Source organism: Chiloscyllium plagiosum, chromosome 30 (assembly GCF_004010195.1).
Source record: "Chiloscyllium plagiosum isolate BGI_BamShark_2017 chromosome 30, ASM401019v2, whole genome shotgun sequence".
Lineage (NCBI taxonomy): Eukaryota > Metazoa > Chordata > Chondrichthyes > Orectolobiformes > Hemiscylliidae > Chiloscyllium > Chiloscyllium plagiosum.
This window is the reverse complement of record NC_057739.1, coordinates 22,742,278-22,757,380: the sequence shown is the minus strand read 5'-3', so window position 1 is coordinate 22,757,380 and position 15,103 is coordinate 22,742,278. Positions and strand designations below refer to the sequence as shown.

The 15,103-nt window shown below is 39.4% G+C and overlaps 1 protein-coding gene across 13 annotated transcripts in view; it reads left to right on the top strand.

Moving 5' to 3' along the window:
• The window catches only part of LOC122564803 (zinc finger protein 486-like), a 97,420-nt gene that overhangs the window by 53,600 nt on the left and 28,717 nt on the right, over positions 1-15,103 (top strand). For 12 of the 13 annotated variants that reach the window (XR_006316009.1, XM_043720063.1, XM_043720075.1 and 9 more), the window contains 4 exons: positions 1,326-1,421; positions 4,872-4,946; positions 7,641-7,814; positions 8,364-8,447. Coding sequence is in view for 12 of the 13 variants with exons in the window: in XM_043720063.1 (XP_043575998.1) it covers positions 1,326-1,421; positions 4,872-4,946; positions 7,641-7,814; positions 8,364-8,447 (429 nt within the window). In the remaining variant the exon portion in view is untranslated. The remainder of the gene's footprint in view (positions 1-1,325; positions 1,422-4,871; positions 4,947-7,640; positions 7,815-8,363; positions 8,448-15,103) is intronic. The other variant, XM_043720069.1, reaches the window with a different exon arrangement.

The following is a 15,103-nucleotide window of genomic DNA, read 5'->3' as shown; positions in this document are numbered from 1 at the left end:
CTTGGCTCTAAAAATAGAAGAATAAAGCAGCTGATACCCAAACTGCAATTACAGAATAGGATACTAGACTCTCTTATAAAAAATTACATTGAGGAGAAGCTCCATTTTCATATATAATGTATAGACTAGCAAAAAATTCTGATTTCTGAGGAAAGGTCACTCAACCTGAAACATTAACTCTGATTTCTCTCCACGGATGCTGCCAGACCTGCTGAGCTTTTCCAGCAATTTCTACTTTTATTTCGCAAAAATGTTGGCAGGTTATGGCAAACTGAATTGAAATTAAGACATAACTAGGGAACATTAAAAATATTTTTCTCTTGATGTAATCATCATAGTCTAATTCACTGACATTTCCTCCTTTATACTGGATTCCTGTTCAGAAACACATCGAATGATTTTCTCAACCAAGTGAAACCGGGGATTAGAACCTGGACCTTGGAAGAAGATTCGTGCTCAGGGTGTATCAAGAAATATCTGTGTGTTAAAAGGTTCATGAAAAATATTTTTCAAAGAAATTCAGACTATAAAATGAACTGAAAGAATGTAATTGTTTCTAATTGCTAAGGGTCTTAACCTTTGGCAATCTTCCACTCCATTGGGTAATTTGTGTTTTGAGAATTGTTTTCACTGTGTAAGTCAAATGACAGTAATAAGCAGTGAGAAGTAGATGTGCTATTTTCGTATGGCTCTATAGACTATGTTTTCTAGTAATTCTTAATTCACCAAATGGTGTGTGAAGGATTACATGCTGCCTTATGTCTGCTGTCTTTTGATAATTACCAGTGCTGCACAATGACTAATTTCACTTCAGAAGCAAAACAAACAAATTTTCCCATCAGAGTTCATTTGTTCTGGAGAGGCCTGTTCTTTGAACAGCTTTTGGTTCCAATTTGTACACTTATAAACATGTGGATGTTACACATTTGCCTTTTCTCTCTCATTTTTCTATTTATTTCCATGGATTATTCATATTTCTATAAATTAACTTCCTTTGTTCTTAAGTGAGTGTACTGGGAATCGTTGCTTGTTTGCAAACTTATTGCCTCTGAACACCAATTTAATCTCACTGGTGATGAGGGATCCGACTTTTTCGAAAATTGGATCCATCTAGAAACTGCTCTTTTACATTTCTGCAAAAACTGGATTTACGTCACTCTCAAAGTCAGTTAAGCAAACTCAGTAACTTCCTCTTGCCGTTGTTAAGTTCATAAAATAGTTTTTTTTGTGCACGTGCTGAAGCTGAATTATTGCTTCATCAGTTTTTTAATGACTATGGTGTGATGTAAATAATATAAAATAGTAAAATGTATTCTCTTCTACAGATACTGAACAATTGGTTAGAAAAGTTATAATTGATGACCAACATTATAATTCGCTGCCTATAAGAGATGACAAACAGCAAGTGCAGACTGCCAACAGTAAGTCGCGTAAATAATTGTCGTCTTCACTCTCTTTATTTAAGGCACATTTCACCTTTTTGTCTGATCCATCCTGTCAGTGTATGCAGGTAAGCTTTCTTACTGAATGATCCTGACTTTGGAGTGGTTCCAGAATTTGTATGAAGTGGACCAGGATGACTGTCACTCTTTTGGAATTTCCCAGTGGCCTCACATAGTTAAATGCTCAGTGTTTATTCTGCACCATTTCCTGATGCTGTGTTCTGCTGGGATTGACAGGTCATCAATAAATAGTCACAAATAAATTCACTTCCAACACAGTGAAGCATCATTGCAATTCAAGCATCTCATTAATACTCAAGTGTTCTGTACATTACAGCCTTGAGCAAAATCTGATCTGGAAACTCAGTTGACAAAATTACAAGTTGAAGTCACAAGAATCCAGTTTCAAATAAATTATAATGACAATATTAACCAATTGTCTTTATTGCTCAGTCTTTTGAGTATAGGAGTTAGGACATCATGTTGAGGTTAAGGATGTTTTGCAGGGTGAAAGCTGAGAATGCAATCACACAGAGTCAATATGGTTTTGTGAAAGGGAAATTGTATTTGACTATTGGAGTTCTTTGAAAGAAAGCAAAGTAGATAAGGAGTACTTGCTGATGTGATGAATTTGGATTTCCAGGACACATTCAACAATGCCACATTAATACTGTATAAGATGGTATAAGAGGTAACAAATGAATATGGATAGAGTTGGTTACACAGCAGGAAGCAGTGAATAGGCAATACATAGGTCACATTTATGTTGGTAAGGTGCCACCAGGATCAGTGCTCGCGGCCCAACTATTTACAATCTCTGTCAATGGCTGAGGTGAAAGGATCTAATGCATTGCTACAATTGCAGATGCACTGAGAAATGTAGCAAAGTAAGTTGTGAAGACAATAAACAGTCTGCAAAAGGATATTAATCAGTTAAGTGATTGGTGAAAGTAGTTGTCAGGTGAAGCATAATGTGAGAAATTGTGAACTTGATTGTTTTGGCAGGAAGAATAGAAAAGTGAAATGTTATTTAAATAGAAATTTCAGAATGCTGCTGTACAGAGGGAGCTGATATTCTGGTAAACGAAATGCAAAATGTTTGTGTGAACAAATGATTGGGAAGGCAACTGGAATATTATCATTGATTGGAAGGGGAATAGAATGTAAAAGTGGGGATTTTTGCAGTAATTGCTTAGGGCATTGTTAAACATAAAAATGTGAACAAAATAAGAACTAGGAGGAGGTGACTTTGCAAAATCAAGGCTGATTGGATTGTGGTTCCTACTTAGCTGTACTGCCCACCGCCAATAACCTTTGACTCTCTTAACTGGTGAAAATATAATTCATCCTCAAAGTATTCAGTGACCCTGTCTGCTCTGCTGCCTGGGAAGAGAATACCACAGACTAATAATACAAAGATGATAATTTTTCTCTGAGGATTAAGTGGGAAACTACTTTTAAAAATTGTCTCCTGGTGTGTACAGTTTTGGTTGTCTTTCTTTTTTTAAAAAAAATAACATAAGCAGAAGTGGTTCAGAGAAAGTTCACTCCACTCTTGGGATGACTGGGTTATCTTTTAAAGAAAACTTGGACAGGCTTGACTAGTATCCATTGGAGTTTAGAAATGAAAGGTAATCTTCTTGAAACATATACGATTCTGACAGGGTAGACCTTGGGGGTTACATTGTTTTAAATGAGACATGTCTTTTTTATAACTGAGAGAAGGAAATATTTTTCTCCTGAAGGGTTGTGAATCAGTGGAATTCTCCTTCCCAGGGCATTGTGGAGATGGAGTCCTTGAATATGTTTAAGGTAGAGTTAGATTCTTGACTGACCGAAGTGTGAAAGGGTTTGAGATAGGCAGCAAAGTGGAGTTGAGGCCACTGTCAAATCAGTCATGATTTTATAAAATGGTGGAATAGGTTCAAGATACTATTTGACCTACTCCCATTCCTAATTTCAATTTGATTTTGTGGTGTTTGCACGTTTAGGAACTTGGTAAGTGTTGTTTGGTCTAAGCTATTTGAATGAGGACCTGCCTCATAAAAAACAGCTAATTTTCTATCCCTGCTTTGAGAGGCTACCAGCATCTAGATTTAAGCTGAAAATGTGTTGCTGGAAAAGCGCAGCAGGTCAGGCAGCATCCAAGGAGCAGGAGAATCGACGTTTCGGGCATGAGCCCTTCTTCAGGAATCCTGAAGGGCTCATGCCCGAAACGTCGATTCTCCTGCTCCTTGGATGCTGCCTGACCTGCTGCGCTTTTCCAGCAACACATTTTCAGCTCTGATACTCCAGCATCTGCAGTCCTCACTTTCTCCAAATAGTCATATCTAGAGGGCTTGAATCTATCTTTGAATGACAAGTGAAATTTAGGTGTGTTTTTGTGCATATGTTTTGTATTGCTAGCTTTCATCAAGAAAAGGTCCAAGGCTTTATCATGTGTAGTGATTGATTCTTGAACTTCCCTTAAATCAGGTTTCCATTGATTACATCGGTAAAGTAGCTACTTGGACTACCTCATGCCTGTTTACCAGTTAATACTGTTTAAATTTAACCACTAGAAAGGATACTGCAGAGGCTTGTGGTGCAATAGTAATGCCCCTGTCTCTGGGCCAGAAGGTTTGAGTTCAAATCCCACCTGCCACAGAGGTATGTCATTAACATATCTAATCAGTATAGTGGGAAGAATTAAATTAGTGTTTTCACGGGTTCCATGAGGCAGCAGGGCCAAAGGTATCTGCTCAACATTCCCTGTTTGTTAGTGCTATGATCTCCTTATACATAATCGGTGGCACAGTGGTTAGCACTGCTGCCTCGCAGCGCCAGAGACCCGGGTTCAATTCCCGTCTCAGGCGACTGACTGTGTGGAGTTTGCACGTTCTCCCCGTGTCTGCGTGGGTTTCCTCCGGGTGCTCCGGTTTCCTCCCACAGTCACAAAGATGTGCAGGTCAGGTGAATTGGCCATACTAAATTGCCCGTAGTGTTGGGTGGGGGGTGGGTGTAGGGGTATGGGTGGGTTTCGCTTCGGCGGGTCGGTGTGGACTTGTTGGGCCGAAGGGCCTGTTTCCACACTGTAAAGTAATCTAATCTAATCGTAATCAAATTTCTGCAGTTTAAGAAAACTGATAGACGATTAAATGCTATATGTGTGGGCCAGCTCATTTGGCTGGATGTCTGGTCTGCAATACAAAGTTATGCCAACTATGCGGGTTTAATTCCCAGACCATCTGAGGTTATCATGAAAGACTGTCCTTCTCAACCTCTCCTGGTTACCCTCAGGTTAATGAGAGAGCAGCCCAACAGTCTGGTAAGACTATGGTGATTTTACCTTTTACTTAACAGGTATCACTTATGTAGAGTTATAAAAAAAATTTGCAGCTTATTTTTCTTCAGGTTCTTTTATTTCTCCATATAATACTTTTATTGCAGAACAATGTCATCTTGATTTTGACCACAAGCACAGGCTTCACAACGATCCCATTCGTGAATCAGACTTATCCATAGGTAAAGTTGAATTTCCTTTTTTTTTAAGCTTTTTTTCAAACTGTTTTATATTAATAAATAATAATGACTATCATTAACTGCTTCATTCAGCAAATGCTAGGAAAGGTGCAAATTACTATACCTCTAGGAAAAGCAGTGAGACCACTGCAGGCCACATGAAAAGCTGGCAAGTTACCATTTAGTATAAGTGCAACAGAAACAATTATAAACTCAGACTATATTATTGGTGATGCAGTGTTAAGAGAATATAGTTAATAAATTAAAATTTGCGATAAAAATTTCAATTTTAATCATAGTCAATCGGTTTCAATTCTTGAAAGCAAAATTGTCAGTTGAAATGGCAAAATAATCTTTTATTTGTCTTCAAGTGCTAGTTTATTATTTATAAACATTTTCTATGAAATTTTAAAAAAAGCAGTGAATTTATAGTTTTGATTTTTGCTTTTTTTTCTGGCTAAACAATAATTTGTCAAACTTTGCGAAGCAAGACTGAAGTTGTCTTAAGATTTCAAATTCAGGTTGAGATTAAATTTAAACTATTCCTCTGATTAAAGCAAAGCTTAAACACCTTCCAAAAATTTGATGAGCCCCTCCAACTCTCTGCTGTTTACAACTATAGAGGTAAAAACAGTGACTGCAGATGCTGGAAACCAGATTTTGGATTAGTAGTGCTGGAAGAGCACAGCAGTGGAAAAGGAGATAGGCAGGTAGGACAAGTCATGGGGACAGTGCTGAGCTGGAAGTTTGGAACTAGGGTGAGTAGCCATGGTTCACGTACGAACAGACAGTGAAGCTTGTCAAGTGAAAAGCATAGATTCAAAAAAAGAGTACTTCATGGAAAGGAACTACGTGACCCATTAAGAATGTGCAGGGGCTTTCAAAGTGCAATCCAGTTGTCTGCCAGTCCTATTCTTTTCGCATATTGCTGCTTGTTTGGTCCCTTAGTTATTTATCTAACTCCCTTATGACTCAATTCGCCTTTCCTTCCCTAACCACTCTAACCTGACAATACATTCCTAATCCTAAACATTTGTTGCATTTAAAAAGAAACAATTTTCCTTCTGTCACCTCTTTTTATTTTACCAACCACCTTAAATCTCAGCACTCCTTTTTACTAAACCTGTGGACCATTAGAACAGTTTCACTTGTTCTATTCAAACCATTCATAATTTTAAACACCACTCCATCAAATCACCATTATAATGAGAGCATGCCAAGCTTCTCTAGTCTACCCAGTAATTAATGTTTAACCCCTGAAATCATTCTAGTGTATGTGTTCTGTATACTTTTCAAAGCATCATGTATTTTCTGAAGTGTTTTGACCAGAATTGGAGGCAGTATTCCAGCTGGGGCCAAGTTAATGTTTTATTCCAGGTTAGTAATCACTTCTTGGCTCTTGTATATTATTGGAGAAAGTGAGGGCTGCAGATGCTGGAAATCAGAGCTGAAAATGTGTTGCTGGAAAAGCGCAGCAGGTCAGGCAGCATCCAAGGAACAGGAGAATCGACGTTTCGGGCATAAGCCCTTCTTCAGGAACCCTGAAGGGCTCATGCCCGAAACGTTGATTCTCCTGCTCCTTGGATTGTGCCTGACCTGCTGTGCTTTTCCAGCAACACAATTTCAGCTCTTGTATATTATTCCTTTGTTCATAAACTTTAGGATTCTGTTTTTTCAACTACATTGTTCATATATTCTGATACCTTCAAGAATTTATGTGTGATACACACGGGTGTTCTTTTTGCTTGTACCTCTTCTCATTGTACCATTTAACTGGTATAGTTGTCCTTTATTCATACTACCGAAATCTTATTTTTCGAAATATATTTCATTGCCACATATCAACCCACTCCACAAGGTGTCCTCTAGAAAGCCAGCATTCGCGTAGTTGTTTTATTGAAAAAGGATACGTTTTGTCAAAGCTTTTCAACTTGTATTCATCAGGACAGTTTGCAAAAAATTAATGGAAAGGGGAACAACATTTTTATACTGTATGAACAAAATGAGCTCAATGTTTGCGGGTGGCTTCTGGTGGGGAAGTCCCTGTGGAGAATGTACAGTTATATGATATCTGACTGTGAACAGCCTTGAGAAATTAACCAGAGAATGGCTGTTGCCATTCTTTGGAACAGGTGCAAAATCAGAGTCAACTTGCCTGATTTAAATTTAAATTTAAAGATAGCATGGCAGTTAACTCTGAATTCATTAACTAACTTGCCAACCAATTAGCACACTTTGCTTAGACAGAACAATGTTGTTCCCTTTCAGATTAGTATTCCTGCACCTTGTCCTGATTCAGCAATATTTACTCCATTTTTGTTGGCTCGCCATGTGATATCATTGTTCTTAAGGGAAGCATGCAACACATATCAAATACATTTCCAATGACAAGTGATCTTGTATATTTTCTGCTGGTGATGAATTTTATGTGGAATAAGTTTTCCTGTGATTTATTGGAAAGAAAATCCATGTTTCAGCACTATAGCAGCTGCTGGACATTTGACACAAAACACATTGGAAAAACAATTCTGTTTGGAACAGGTAGTGGCTATTATGCTGAGCAAACCTATCTTTTTCTCAGATGGTCGAAAGCCTGCGGTGATTTCTGTTTCTATTTGCTATGCCATTATGCTACAAACTGTGTTCCAGAGTGTGTTTCGTAATCAGAGCCTAACGCATTCATTATTTTCCTTATAGGTCAGTTCAATAATATCTGTCAATTGTGTGGAGTAATCTTTTCACGAAAGAGTGGCTTGGCAGACCATATTCAGTTTGTACATCAGAGGTGTAGGCCCCATGTATGCATACTGTGTGATCAAAAGTTTCGACGACCATCAGAACTCAAGAGACATGTTGAACAGCACCATGACAGTGAGTCTCATCTTCAACAGAAAAGTCCATCTGGGACATTCTGCCAACAATTTCTGCCAGTTTACTCCATTCACTGTGAATGCTGGAACTGTGCCAAATAATTCCAGCAATTCTACTGTCTTTATTTTTCATGTTTTTACAAAACATCAGTGATAGGGTTATTCCCAATTTAGTTACACTTTAAACTAGTAATTCAAATGTCTTTCCTGCATAAGAGAATTGGTCGTCTTTCTATTCGGGTCAAAATAATTTAAGGTTTTATTGTTTGGTAATTAATTTCCTCATTAAAAGCCAATGTAGATCATATTTTTCCTTTGAGTTGCTCGGATTATCACCTTTAAATTCAAAAATAATCACCTTCATTGAAATGCCATCGAGAAACTTAAACCGAGTTATGTTACCGAAGTTAAATTTAATTAATTTTTAGAGATTTATAAATTAGATTTAATATTTGTATTTGTTTTATCTTTGCAAGTTAGTACTTTGAAAATTTGGTTTGCATCATTGTTTGAGCTTGGAGTATAATTGTGCATTGTTTCTGATTTACAGATTGCTTAGCTGATGTCCAAATTAGCAATGTTAAATCTGTGAAAAGCATGTGCGTTGTTGAAAATGGGCTGTTAAAATCACCAGGTATGTTACCAATCTGCTTTGTTTAAAGCATGCAGAATACCTTTTTATATGTAATATTTTCACAATGCCTTTCTGTGTGGGTTTCCTGTCCAGCAGTATCTTCAAAAGAGCAACCTGTGTAAATGAGACAGCTAGAGACATGTCTATGAGTGTCTTGTCTCATGGTAAATTGTTATTTATATTGTTGATCTTTGAATGCTAATGTTAACCATTAGGTGTCAATCTTGGCTCACTGGTAGCACTCTTGTCTGAGTCAGAAGGTCTCATGTTCAAGTCGCATTTCAGCCCATAACCAGAGTGAAACTCGAAGGAATGATGGGAGGTTGCATTATTAAAAGCGTTGTCTTTAATTGTTTCTGCCCCATCAGACTAGGTAAAGATTCCTTGATGCAATTAGTTATAGAACTTGTATTCTCCTAGTACTCTGGCTGGCATTTATTCCATAATGAACACAATTAAAAAGAGTGTTTAGTTGATAGTTTTGTTGATTTTTGGTATCTTTCTATGTGCCAAATGGGTGTTGCAGTTCCCTACATTCAACATTCTGATGCTGTCATTCTTCTTAACATTCTGAGGTTCTGAAGATGGGTTATTGGACCCAAAACATTAACTTTGCTTTTTCTCCACAAATGCTGCCAGACTTGCTGAGTTTTTCCAACAATTTCTGTTTCTGTTTCATTTAGAAATGGAGACAATTTGCTCAAGTCCGAGGCATTGCTGAAATGTTTTCTCAGACTCCTTATTGCATCCTTTGAAGCCTAATCTTCGGAGTTATAACAAAGTAACCTGTTGTATTTGGACTTTCAGAAGGTGTTTGACAGGTACCTCACAAACAGATAAGTCATAAGATAAGAGCCAAGGTGTTGGAGATAGTACCTTGGCATGGATAGAGAATTGGCTAATGAGCAGGAGACCGTGAGTAGGGATAAAAGATTCTTTTTACAGGTTGGCGAGCTATAACTCGTGGGTTTCCACAGGGATCAGTGCTGAGACAGTTACTATTTACAATATATATTAATGACTTGGAGGAAGGAAGTGAATGTAATGTTGCCAGATTTGCAGACAACATAAAAATAGGTGGAAAAACAGGCTGCAAAGGGATACAAAATGTTTACTGAGAAATATTGTTAGGCAAGTGGGCAAAAACTTGGCAAATGGAGCATAATGAGGTAAAATGTGACGTTCAATTAGGAAAGGAGAACAAAAGAATACTTATTTAAATGGAGAAAAGCTGCAGAAAGCTGCTATACAAAAGGGACTTGGGGGTTACTTGTCCATGAAATAACAGAAAGTGAGCACACAGGGGCAGCAGGTAATCAGGAAGGCCAATGGAATCATGCCCTTTATTTCAAAAGTTTTGAAGTATAAGAGTAGGAAGTCTTACTACAACTGTGCAAGGTGCTAGTGAGACCACATCTGGAGTACTTGAGCAGTTTTGGTCCACTTATTTAAGGAAAGATATTTCATTGGAGGAAGTTCAGAGAAGGTTGACTAAGATGAGCCCTGGTAAAAAGGATAATCTTTTTGAGCAAAGACTAAATCAGTTGGACTTCACTCACTGGAATTTAGAAGAATAAGAGGAAATCTTATCGAAACATATAGACTTCCACAGGGACTTGACTGGGTAAATGCTGAGAAGATGTTTCCCTTCATGGGGCAGTCTAGAACCAGAGGACAAGGTCTCAGGATAAAGGGATGTCAATTTAAGACTGAGATAAGGAAGAATTTCTTCTGAGGGTTGAAAATCTTTGGAACTCCTTGCCAAGGAGAGTTGTGGGGGTAGTATACTTATGTATGTTTAAGGCTGAGATAGATTAGATACCCTACAGTGTGGAGACCAGGTCATTTGGCCCAACAAGTCTCCACCGACCCTCTGAAGAGGAAACTAACTCAGACACATTTCCCAGTGATTAATGCACCAAACACTGTACAATTTAGCATGGCCAATCCACCTGACCTGCACATCTTTGGAATGTGAGAGGAAACTGGAGCACCCAGAGAAAACCCACGCAGACATGGGGAGAATGTGCAAGCTCCACACAGAGACCCGAACCTGGAATTGAATTCGGGTCACTGATCCTGTGAGGCAGCAATGCTAACCACTGAGCCATCATGCTGCCCACAGCTACACACTTTATTTCCTGCTTCTGGAATGCTGTCACCATGATAAATGAGCAGAGGAAAACTCCCACTCCCTGAGCAGGAATCGAACCCGGACCGCAGTGGTGAGCGTGCTGATTCCTAACCACTACACCACCAGGGAAGGCAAGATGGATTTTTGGTCAGAGGTGGAAATAGAGGTGGGCAGGAAAGTGGAAATGAGGAACGTCAAAGCAAGCTTGAGGGGCCGAATGGCCTACTCCTGTTCCTATTTCTTATGGTTTAAACCTATTACACACAGACAAATCTCACAAAACTCAGCTTGTAAGTTTGCTCACTGAGCTGGCAGGTTTGTTCGCAGACATTTTATCACCATGGTAGTTAACATCATCAGTGAGCCTCTGCTGAAGGGCTGGTGTTCAGTCCCACTTTCTGTTTGCATGTCTTGGTCTGTTACAGCGGGTGATATCATTTCCTGTTCTTTTTCTCAGAAGTTGATAAATGGGGTCCAAATCAATATCTTTATTGATGCAGTTCCACTTTGAATGCCACGTCTCTAGGAATTCCCATGCGTTTCTCTGTTTATCCTGTCATAGGATGGATATGTTGTCCCAGTCGAAGTGATACCCTTCTTCGTTTATGTGTAAGGATACTAGTGATAGTGGGTCATGTCTTTTGGTGGCCCGTATGGTGTTCGAGTATCCTAGTGCTAGTTTTCTGCCTGTCTGTCCGATGTAATGTTTGTTACGGTCCTTGAAGGGTATTTTGTAAATGACATTCAATTTTCTTTAGGTTCATCAGTAGCTGTTTCAGTGTGTTGGTAGGTTTGTGGGTTACTATGATGCCAAGGGGTTGGAGTAGTTTGGTAGTCATCTCAGAGATGTCGTTGATGTATGGTAGTGCCTCTGGGCGTGTTATGTCTTCTTGTTTGGGTTTGTTGTTTAAGAATTGGCGGACTGGGTTTAATCGGTGTATTGGTATATACGCTATGTAGGTATTTTTCTTCTGCTGCTCATAGTTCCTGGGTGCTGTAGTGTGTTGTGGCTCATTTAAATAATGTTTTGATGTAGCTCCGTTTGTGGGTGTTGGATGATTGCTCCTGTAGTTGAGTATCTGGTTAGTGTGTTGCTTGCCTGTAGTCACTGGTCTGCAGTTCTCCATTAACTGTCCGTTCCACTGTGAAATCTAGGAAAGGGAGTCTGTTGTTGTTCTCCTCCTCTTTTTGAAATTTATACCAGGAAGGACGTTGTTGATGATATTATAGGTTTCCTCTAATTTGTTCTGTTTTATGATGACAAAGGAGTCTTCCATGTAGCGGATCACAAGTTTGGGTTGGATTGTGGGGAGAGCTGTTTTTTTGAGTCTCTGCATTACTGCCTCTGCTAAGAAGCCTGATATTGGTAATCCCTTGGGTGTTCTGTTGATTTGTTTGTAGGTCTTGTCATTGAAGGTGAAGTGGGTAGTGAGGCACAGGTCTACTAACTTGAAGATGTTGTTCTTGCTGAAGAAGTTGGTGCTGTCTGGTGTTTGTATTGTTGGTTCGTCTAGTAGTGCAGTCAGTGTTTCTATGGCCAGGCTGATGGTAATTGATGTGAATAGGGTTATTACGGTAAAGGAGACCATTATTTCATCCTCTTCTAGCTTGGTGTCTGACGTTCAGGAATTCTTGGGTGGAGTGGACAGTGTGGCATGAGTCTCCTACTAGGTATTTCAGTTTGCGGTGAGAGTTCCTTTGATAGTCTGTATGTCGGTGTGCCAGGGAGTAGGACTATTGAGTCTGAGAAGGGCAGTGGTTTGTGTACCGGAGGTAATCCGTAGAAGCGGCGTGTGTTGGATCCATCAGGTTTCATTTTTTTGGGGGGTCTGTATTATTAATTTGGCCTGATTTATGAATCTTCTTCAATACAACTGTGATCCAGTTTTCTAGCTGTGGAGTCAGGTCTATCTGTTGGTAAGTGTCGTATCTGCGAGCAGTGAGTTAGCCTTTCTATGTACTGTGTTCTGTTCAGAGTGATGGTCATGCACTCTTTGTCTGCCAGTCGGCTTACAATGTTTGTCTTTTCTGAGTCCTTCTAGGGCTTTCTTTCCCTCTATGCTGAGGGTGTTCCCTTCTTTCTCCCTGCTTAGTGTTGGTGCTACTGTTTGTCTGATGGTCTGCTGGGTTTCTTCTGTGAGTTCGTTGTCTTTGAGGGTTGATTCTAACGCTGCTAAGAAGTCCTTTATGTCTGCATCTCTGTAGTTGTAAATCATCCCTCTTACGAGGACGGCTTTGTCAGTGTCTGTTAGTGGTCGGTCCGATTAGGTTTTTAATCCAAGCTTCTGAAGTGTTTGTGATGCTTTTTTTTTTGTGAGAGCTTGTCCAATTTTTCTCGTAAGGATAGTTGTTTCTTTTTCTTGGTCTCCTATTGTTTGATGCTGATGACTTGTTCTAGTGTGATTAGATTAGATTATTTACAGTTTGGAAACAGGCCTTTCAGCCCAACCAGCCCACACCGACCCTCCGAAGAGCAACCCACCCAGACCCATTCCCCTACATTTACCCCTTCACCTAACACTACAGGAAATTTAGCGTGGTCAATTCATCTAACCTACACATCTTTGGACTGTGGGTGGAAACTGGAACACCCGGAGGAAACCCATGCAGACACTGGGAGAACGTGCAAACTCCACACAGTCAGTTGCCTGAGGCAGGAATTCAGCCCGGGTCTCTGGCGCTGTGAGGCAGCAGTGCTAACCACTGTGCCACCGTGTCGCCAGCTCGGGTGAAGAGAGGGAGAAATTAGGTAAGCTCGGGTGGATTTCTTTGGAACAACATAGATCTCCTTGGAAACAGTGACCATAACATGGTAGAATTTAGCTATCAGTTTGAGAAACAACTGTGCTAAAATGAAATGAGACCAATTACAAATGAAATGCGGGCACAGCAGGCTGGAGTCAACTCGGGAAGTTTAGCAGCAAAGATGGTTGAAGAACAATGACCGACATTTAAGAAAATAGTTAATTGCTCACAACAAAGACACATTCCAGTGAGAACTGTCTTTTCTTTTCTTTTCTTTTTTTTTTAAATTTTCTCAATAACAAAGACAGAAAATACATTTTCAGGGTACACTTGCAATCAATAACAAAACAGACAAAAGCTTTCTCAAATATATAAAAAGGAAGAAAAAAGCCAAAGTGAACATAGGCCTCTTAGAGAATAAGGCTGAGGAAATAAAACGGGGAATAGGAAATGGCAGAGGAATTAAATGAATACTTTACATCAGTCTTCACAGTAGAAGATAGAAACATGAAAGTAGAGCAGTGGATATGGTGTACATGGATTTTAGCAAGGCATTTGATAAGGTTCCCCATGGTAGGCTCATTCAAAGTATGGAAGCATGGGATACAGAGAAATTTGGCTGTCTTAATATAGAATTGGCTGACCCATAGAAGACAGAGGGTGGTAGTAGATGGAAAGTGTTCAGGCTGGAGCTTGGTGACCAGTGGTGTTCTGCAGGGATCTGTTCTGGGACCTCTGCTCTTTGTGAGTTTTATAAATGACTTGAACGAGGAAGTGGAAGGGTGGGTTAGTATGTTTGCCGATGAAACAAAGGTTGGTGAAGTACTTGTCTATACGTGGCCTGTCGCATTGATGTATAAAGTACTTTGGTGCAATATTTTCCCATTGTATTGTGGCATCATGGTAGCCCAAAAACCTACCAACACACTGGAACAGCTACTGATGAACCTAAAAGGACCTATACCAACAACCAGCAAAACGAATGTCATTTACAAAATACCCTGCAAGGACTGCAACAAACTACATTGGACAGACAGGCAGAAAACTAGCCACCAGGATACTCTAACACCAACGAGTCACAGAAAGACATGACCCACTACCACTAATATCCTTACTTACAGATGAAGGAGGACACCACTCAACTGGAACAACATATCCATCCTGGGACAGACTAAACAGAGACACACTAGGAATTCCTAGAGGCCTGGCATTCAACCTGGAATTCCATCAATAAACACAAAGATTTGGGCCCCATTTACCAACCTCTGAGAAAAAGAACAGGAAATGATATCACCCACCTGAACAGACCAAGACACAAATATAAAGCGGGACAGAACACCAGTGCTTCACTGGAGGCTCACTGATGATGAAATGTAGCTTGGTGATGAAACACCAGAGAACAAACCTGCCAGCTCAGTGAGTAAACTTACAACTTGAATCTCAACCCGAGCAGCAAAACTTCTTCTCTAAAATCTCACAAAACTATCTTAAAATTAGGTGAAAGGGGTCTTGATAATAGTGTAATATTAGGACACAGCATTTATATAAAATCCACATATACTATGAAATACTTCAGACTTGCTTCTGAAAATAAGTGTCTTACATGTATTCAAAAAAAATGTTTGACCAGTTAGTAATTGATTTTATTGTCTGCCAATGTCCTGTCAAAGCGCCTCAACTATCATATTATTTGGTAAACATAATCAGAAACGTTTTGTCAACCTGTACCCAACATTTTAGCTTTAATTTGGATGATTTCATCTTAAAAAAACTTCTC